The following is a 7,757-nucleotide window of genomic DNA, read 5'->3' as shown; positions in this document are numbered from 1 at the left end:
GCGGTGGTAAACACCTGTGATTTAGTCATTTGAATTCTGTAATGTTTTGAATTAATTGGTTGGTCAACAATTGATTGGTTTGGAATGGATGACTAAATTGATGAATTAGGGTGACCAAATTGTGTCCTGTTTGGTTTGTGAAAAAGAGGACACGAGAAAACACTGCCTCAAAAGGCTATTTAAACTAATTTGTGAACGACAGAGGTAAACACAATGCATATTCGCTGTAAACACGTTTGAGGCTCTAGAAGAACAACATCCTGGACAATTTTTAGGTCTCAAGAGGACATGTCCTAGAAAAAAAGGACATCTGGTCACCCTAGATTAATTGAATTGATGAGTGTGAAGGTATCAAAGTGACATTACACTTAAAACAAAATGGTGCGAACAACGCAACTCACAGGTGGTATGAATTTCAATTGAGACATGTAGGAAGTCGTGTTAAGAAGTTGCTGCAGATTTATTTTATTTTTTTTAAAGCACTCAAAGGTGCTGAAACTGGTTTGGCGACTTCAAGTAGCTAATGCACAGAGCCCAAAGTGTGCCTGCTTTAGTAAGCACACTAATTGCCTGATAGTTTATAGACTACAGTTGGTGGACATGCTTTGTACTATTTCTGAATGACTGCAGCCTGTGCTACATTCTCATTGCACATTTTGGGATAGGCTACCATAAGACAAGTGGGCAATCAGACAAAGCAATGTTAACTTGTTTGTTGTACTGACACCTCTCTGATTTGTTTCAATGGTAAGTCATGATGTTAGTCTACCTGACCATTTCAGTCAATGTCATATTAGGATCCATTTCTTTTAAATGAGCTAAATCAAACCAAATCTAGAACACTTTCAGCAGCAGCAGAACTTGGATCGTTGCGCCATCGTGTGTACTAAAGGTGGTACTGCCTGAAATTGGCCAATGACTTTTCAGCCATTTTGATGTGGCTTGGCTTTGCCCTTATGCTATGGCGGAGATGGATGACGGTGACGAGCCGAGTTTGGTTCACACGCACAGTGGTTCATCATCTGGGTCAAAATCTAGTGGGGACAAGATGTTTTCTCTGAAGAAATGGAATGCTGTTGCTATGTGGAGCTGGGATGTCGAATGTGATACGTGTGCCATTTGTCGGGTTCAGGTTATGGGTAAGTAAACGCTGGCTGGCTAGCTAGCTGCTAACTGACCTAACTACTACCAAGCCCCCAACTTTCGGTTAGCCCCATAGCTAACAAACCACCCTGTTTGATACATATGACTGGTGCTTGTGTGTCTGCTAATGTTTTTACCAAGGCTCATTTGTCATGTTAGCTTGCCATGAGAGATGAAAGACTAACCTTAACGCTAAATTGTAGCAGCTATTCCCTGCAGATAGTCATTTGTCTGTTTGCAAGGTTTCCTCTGTCAACAAGCTAGCTAACGTTATCCTTGGTAATTCAGCTAAGTATAATCCTATTTGGAATCGAGTGAACCTTTCGAGCTAGGAGAGGTTGTGTCAACATTGAGCTATTTATTAAAAGACAACCGAAGCCCAGTCATAAAGTAGCGTTAAGCAGGACGCAAACTAGCTTGCAAGCAAGCCGGTTAGCTTGGTCTGAGAGTGATAGCCTACTGGCCGGCAGGCACATCAACATGGTGCTCATGCTACAGCCAATTTGGAGTCAACGTCACCGTTATGGATTATATTATATTATAACTGGTGACAAAGACTCTTTGCTGGTGATACTGATCTGGTAGGTCTGGACTGCCAATATCACGATGTCTGCCTACATTAGGGCTGTGTCATGGCGTGTATCGTGAGCATTCTATATAATAAGTATGTTTCATATTGCAATATTGACTTTGTTGCATGATAATGGTTTTGCATAGCTTTGTGCACAATTTGCACCTTTATCTAATGCCACGCAGAACTGTGAGTTAAGTGTTTTTGTTTTTTAACCGAACACAACAATGATATGATGCTAACATTGTATAGCCTAACTGAACATTTTAATGTTATTATATTGTATCATATCACCATTTCTCCTCAGCAAATCTGCGTTTTAAGCCATATCTCCCAGTCCTAGCCTGTAAGGTGTTTTTACTATATATATTGATGTGAGATCATTCATCACTAGACTAACTTTTTGACCCCCCATATCAGTTTAACAGTCTTTAGCAGTCTTGAGCCAGGTACACACTAAAAAGTGAAACTCATTCCTGACCATCATCAGCTATTATCTCACACATAGTTTTTGAACTCCAACAGCCTTTTCCCCTCGTTCTCTATGTGAGCAGCCCAAGTTGCAGCAACAAAGCATGTTAAGGTTGCAACATTTCATGAACTGCATCATTAATATTGTTCTTATTATGGGGAGGAATTATGTAGTTTGAGTATGTTATGAACAATGGCACACCCCCATAATCAACCTTATATGTAAGTGCTTCAAAACAATAGTCGTACACGTAGCAGGGTTTTCACTCATCCTGGAAAACATTTTAATGGACTAGTTTTCCAGTCATGGAAAGCACTTGGAATTTAAATAAAATGACCAGGGCCCGTATTCTCAAAGAGTCTTGCAGCTAAAAGTAGCTTCCGACTGGTGAATTTAGGAGAAACTCCAAAAAATAATGGTTGTGTGTGTCAGTCTTAACTGACTAACAGTCAGCCTCCTAATTTTTTGACCAAGAGTAATGTACAAAGCTTTAGTAGTGCTAAAAGTAGCACCTAAGTCTGGGGGAGCTTAGAAGTAGTTGGGAGGACTCCTAACTCACTAAGACCAATTAACAAGAGATCTGAAAGCAGCAGTTTGTATCATTACACGTTGGTCGCAACGTTTTTAAATGCAGCTTGTAAGGGATACGATAACACCACAAACAAAACCAAAACTATTCATTATTGAAATGTAAACTAAATTTATTTTTATTCATCAAATTAAATTGGGCTATTTCATGTCAGTGCAAACATGTCATTATGCATTTTATGGACTTTGCAAACCTACTGTGTCAAGCCGTAGCACTTTCCGTTACAGTTTCATTGGTAGCCTGTCATCTTTATTTATTTATTTATCCATCTATCTCTGGTCCTTTTTGGTACCACCAGTGCTGTCTAATGCCGCAGAATGAGCAAACCAATGGTTGTGGATTAAAAGAAAGGACACCATCTGGGCAGAGCAGTAGAAAACAGAGCGACTATCCCATAGGAGACCGTGGAAAGAAATGGCAGCGCTTTTCTATGGAGTTTTGGAACTTTTTAAAACGGCCATTCACTTGGCCAGTAGTCAATGAGTTAATTGATTACTCTCTCCAGCATCCAGAAATGCATCCCACCTTCCTGCGATTCAGCCATTTAGTTCAGTTTTTTTTTTAGGAACTTTTGATCATGTGGAGGCGACATCAAAAGTGTTGCAACTCTCTTTCTATGGCTCTGCATCTGGGCTCCTGTCCAATACCAAAATAACCATCCATAGCATGGACTTCACTGCCCCCTGCTGGTGAAACACAGCAGTTTACACCTGGATTCTACAACATTACTAGGTCTCTACTACAAAGAACGGAAGGAGCAAAGGCAGGTGGGGGTGTACCATGTCAGATGTCGCCGATGTGCCCTCTGGAGGTGTAGTGGACCTGACATCGAAACACCAAAGAAGGAGAGTGCCTACCCTTATGAAGCCCTCGCCCCAACTGCTGGCAGACCCGTCCCCCAATCAGATCTCAGTACTCTGTACCATGTAACCATTTGGGATAATAACGCCTCATCCTTATTTCCACTGTGGTCACAATGGGCCGCGTCCTTTTAATGAACAACTGACATAGATCCTTAGCAGTAGTGCCAATCTTTTCGCCATGGAATATTCCATCCCAGTAGTCACTTTGTTTTGTTTGAATATCAACAGAAGTGACGTATCCCTGCTATCGCTGATACAACCTTTAATCAGAGAGCTAGCTCGCTACTCCCTCCCCCTCCCTCCCGTGCAATTAAAACTCTCCTAAGCGCGCATCTCGTCATTGGTTAAAACACTTTATTTTGCCTTTGAATGGGGTGCCAACCCTTGTTGGTAGCAATTGTTTTTGTGTACAGATCTCGGAGCCTAAGCTGCCTACAGAGACGTGTTTATTTTTTTTGTGATCAACTGTTTATTGAGTTATATAAACGGGGAATACGGTTACATGAAATAATAAAATGATATATAAAAGCATACACCTAATCATGTTAAAAAGAAGAGATTAAAATGCAAAATGATAAAAGATATTTACAGAGAAAGAGAAAAAAAGAGCACTCAGACACGTTTTTTTGACTGCCTAGGAAAGATTAGATGAATGTGATCATTTATGTTTGGCCCTTTTTTGGGCCTGAAATCGCTGATACAACCTTTAAATTTACCTTGATCCGTGTCTCAAACTATGTAGGGTCATTGAATTTCAGGGAAAATGGTGTGGAAAAATATACATGATGCATGATATAAGTCTATCAGGCAGTTGACCATAGCAGGTATACATGCTAGTGTTCACTTACCAATATCTTCTTTCCACTCTGTTTCAGATGCGTGCTTGAGGTGTCAAGCAGAAAACAAGCAGGAGGACTGTGTTGGTAAGCTTGTCATTATCTCCTAATCCAAAGATGGGTCTCCATTCAGCTCATTTATCGCAATATATATTCGTATCGATAATCGTATCGATTTATCGTCATATATTACCAACCGTCACGAATGTCCAATCTCTTACATGTATGCGTCACTTAATATTCATTTCTATACAAACCAAGACGGCGGATTCCTAAAGAAACGCAAGCACCCACACCATAAGTTTATCTAAATTAGCTATGTACCAAAAATGACATTTTATCGTGACTCGAATAGCTGTAAACAGTGTTGTAAGACTGCGTGTACAAATCCGCTTGGAGCTCCAGTGGAATTTTGAATTGCTGACGAGAATTCTCGGGCTAACCGTTGATGTGCCGTGAGAAAGGTTGGGAATAAGCACCCACCAGCCCAGCACTAAACTCCGAGCGTGGTAAACAAAATCGGATATTTCAGGCAGTAAAAGCAAAGTCCTTTTAGGTAAGTCCTTCCACTTGGCGGCCATATAGCAACGCTTTTTAGGCACTCATCGGGCATCCTATTCAGCAGAAATGCGCGTGCGCAAGGCTTCACGACACCAATCTTGCTCCAGCGGCGAGTTCACAACACATGATTGGCAAGATATCTTCACAACACACCATATGATTGGCTCAATGTATTCACATCACACCACATGATTGGCTCAATGTATTCACATGTCAACGTTTTGCTGAGGAAGGGGTGGGATATGTGTAGACAACAGCCATCATTACAAACTAACCCCATGCATTTCTATGGAGGATTTTTTGAGTGCTGTGTCTCCTCATTAGAAAGTCTCTGGTAAAAGCCCCGGTAATAACCAAACTAGATTTTGTTCAAATCTACACACCTATGGCTACTGAAAAATGTAAGGTTAATTTAGCAAATGTTATTTTGAAGTATTAAAAAACATTGTTTTAGAATTTTCAAACGAAATGGTTGGTAATTAGCACGTTTACGATACATATTCTAAGCACATTAATGAAAATCCGGCTAAAGAAATGTGCAGTGTGTGCATTTCCATACATTGTGTTATTTTAATTAAGATTTGGCATTCTCATAATCAAGGGGGCATTTCTGAACAGCTGTGGGATCAAAACAAACAGGAAAACTTTTAAAAAATGTCACTACATGTTTTCCAACCATATCTCTAAGTATGTGATGAATAAATATCCTCGAAACATGCAGGTAGAAATGCAAACAGACCGTTTCCATCAACTTTAATCACAATAAACCTATGTGAATTGCAAATAATCCCCCCCCCCTCCCCCTCTAGTGAACAACCTTGTATGCACACAAACTGAAACCACCCTAAACAATTAAATTAAAATAAGTTGACCCTTGACTACTAAACTAGCCTATACATTTTTAAAATAGCTCATTTATATGGTAGATAAGAACTGATTACTCATTTATTGATTGGCATTATGCAAAACCAACCTACACAAAAGCTTGTGGAGATATAACCCATGGGAAACTTGAGTTTCAGTAATAAAACCTTTCCCTGTGCATTTATGAAACACCATAACATTATCCTATGGATAAGGAGTAAGAAATTATGTTGTAATGTCAGGGATTGCACAGTGTGCATTATTCAGTGCCGATTTGATCGTATATCTATTTTTCTTTTAGATTAATAGATCTTTGGTATTGAAATCCTGGACTGCTAGACGTGTAGCGTATTATTTTGTCCTTGTGTATAGCTTGATGCACTTCTGACTACTCCTCAAACACCTCTCTCTCTCTCTCTCCAGTGGTGTGGGGCGAGTGCAACCACTCTTTCCACAACTGTTGCATGTCCCTATGGGTGAAACAGAACAATCGCTGCCCACTGTGCCAGCAGGACTGGGTGGTACAGAGGATCGGCAAGTGAGGACGGGCGATGCCAGCGCCAAATAGCTGGCCAGCCTCCCACCTTGCCAACTATGCCCAATCATCACCAGCCTCCGTCCCGATTGGCTCTCACCCCCAGCGGGGTGACAGGACTCTTCCCACAGTTCTTTATCTCCCTTTTGCTGTCTCCCCCAACTGTGTGTGTGTGGTGTGTATATTTGTGTATGATTGTGTGTGTGATTGCACCCATCACTGTATGTGTCAGGGGTGGGCAAGGCAGTCCTGGAGGTTTCTCAGTGAACACCCTGTGTCACTAATGCCCACCCCACCTCTGTGATGGGATACAGGGCTCAAGGTGGGAAGATCAAAGACATGTTACACATCAGTGGTATGTTGTTAATAGGGAAGTGTGTGTTTTTCTTTGTTGCACTGCACATCGAGTAATAAACTGAGTGACTGGAGATGCTATACATGTCATTTATTTGTCATCTAAGGACTTCAGCTGTGTGTGTGTGTGTATTGTTAAAATTGAGTAATTTCAAATGTTATCACACATATTTTGATTTTGTAATCATGAAAATGCATTATGCATATATTATGCAGCATATATGCCCATATCAGAATCAGCCGTCCAATAAAATCTTCTGGGCAGGCTTTATACCAGGGATGCGGCATGCGGCCCTCCTCACTTAGTGCGGCTCACAAATCAATTTTGAAATGTCATTAAAATGTTCGTTTCACGTGGTTTTTACTGTACCTCACCTGAACATCCTTATTGTAGTGATACAGTCCACCGATAGGGGCGCTTCCTACAGTATATAAAATAAATCCAGCCGAGTCGAGCTTTCTTCACTACAGCCAGCGAGCGGCTTATAAAGAAAACTCAGAATCGTAGCCTACTTTTCAGACAAGGTGGGAAACAGATCTTATCACAGAATTCAAAGTCAATTTATGTGTTCAGTAGGCTATGCTTAGAAACAAAATCAGCCGTGAAAGATTTCAACTTAAGTCACCTACTGTACAACACCATGCAAGAAGATAACTAAAAATAGGCTACATCGGAGCTGCTGTAGTTCCCACGGGTCATGGAATTTCAAGAATACCATAAAATCAGCATTTTAATAAAGTCATAGATATAAAACGTCAGGGAATTATATATTTGGGGGGCAAAGTCATGGAATATCAGGGAATTTAAAATGGTCAAAATACATGAATACAAATACTGTATATTGGTGTTTATTGAGTTTGAGCTTTTTCCATTACTAGTTGTAGTTAGACCTACCTGTTTTTTTCAATGCCCTTTTTTAAATTTCCTGATTGGTCATGGAAATTTAGGATTTTTGTCATGGAATTTTA

The 7,757-nt window shown here is 40.4% G+C and overlaps 1 protein-coding gene across 1 annotated transcript; it reads left to right on the top strand.

Annotated features, from left to right (window-relative positions):
- Positions 1–921: 921 nt before the first annotated feature.
- On the top strand, positions 922–6,862 carry rnf7 (ring finger protein 7). The gene is made up of 3 exons (XM_048265555.1): positions 922–1,139; positions 4,514–4,561; positions 6,323–6,862. The coding sequence occupies exons 1-3, from the start codon at positions 962–964 to the stop codon at positions 6,439–6,441; spliced, it is 345 nt and encodes a 114-aa protein (XP_048121512.1). The 5' UTR covers positions 922–961; the 3' UTR covers positions 6,442–6,862.
- The last annotated feature ends 895 nt before the right edge of the window (positions 6,863–7,757 follow it).

This window comes from Alosa alosa, chromosome 15 (genome assembly GCF_017589495.1).
Source record: "Alosa alosa isolate M-15738 ecotype Scorff River chromosome 15, AALO_Geno_1.1, whole genome shotgun sequence".
NCBI classification, from domain to species: domain Eukaryota; kingdom Metazoa; phylum Chordata; class Actinopteri; order Clupeiformes; family Clupeidae; genus Alosa; species Alosa alosa.
This window is presented reverse-complemented; position numbering and strand designations above follow the sequence as displayed.

Bases quoted from the DNA above. Each gene is read 5' to 3' on its own strand.
- rnf7 (XM_048265555.1), top strand. From the start codon at position 962: ATGGCGGAGATGGATGACGGTGACGAGCCGAGTTTGGTTCACACGCAC. The intron at 1,140-4,513 runs GTAAGTAAACGC...ACTCTGTTTCAG, and splicing joins TTGTCGGGTTCAGGTTATGG to ATGCGTGCTTGAGGTGTCAA. The intron at 4,562-6,322 runs GTAAGCTTGTCA...CTCTCTCTCCAG, and splicing joins CAAGCAGGAGGACTGTGTTG to TGGTGTGGGGCGAGTGCAAC.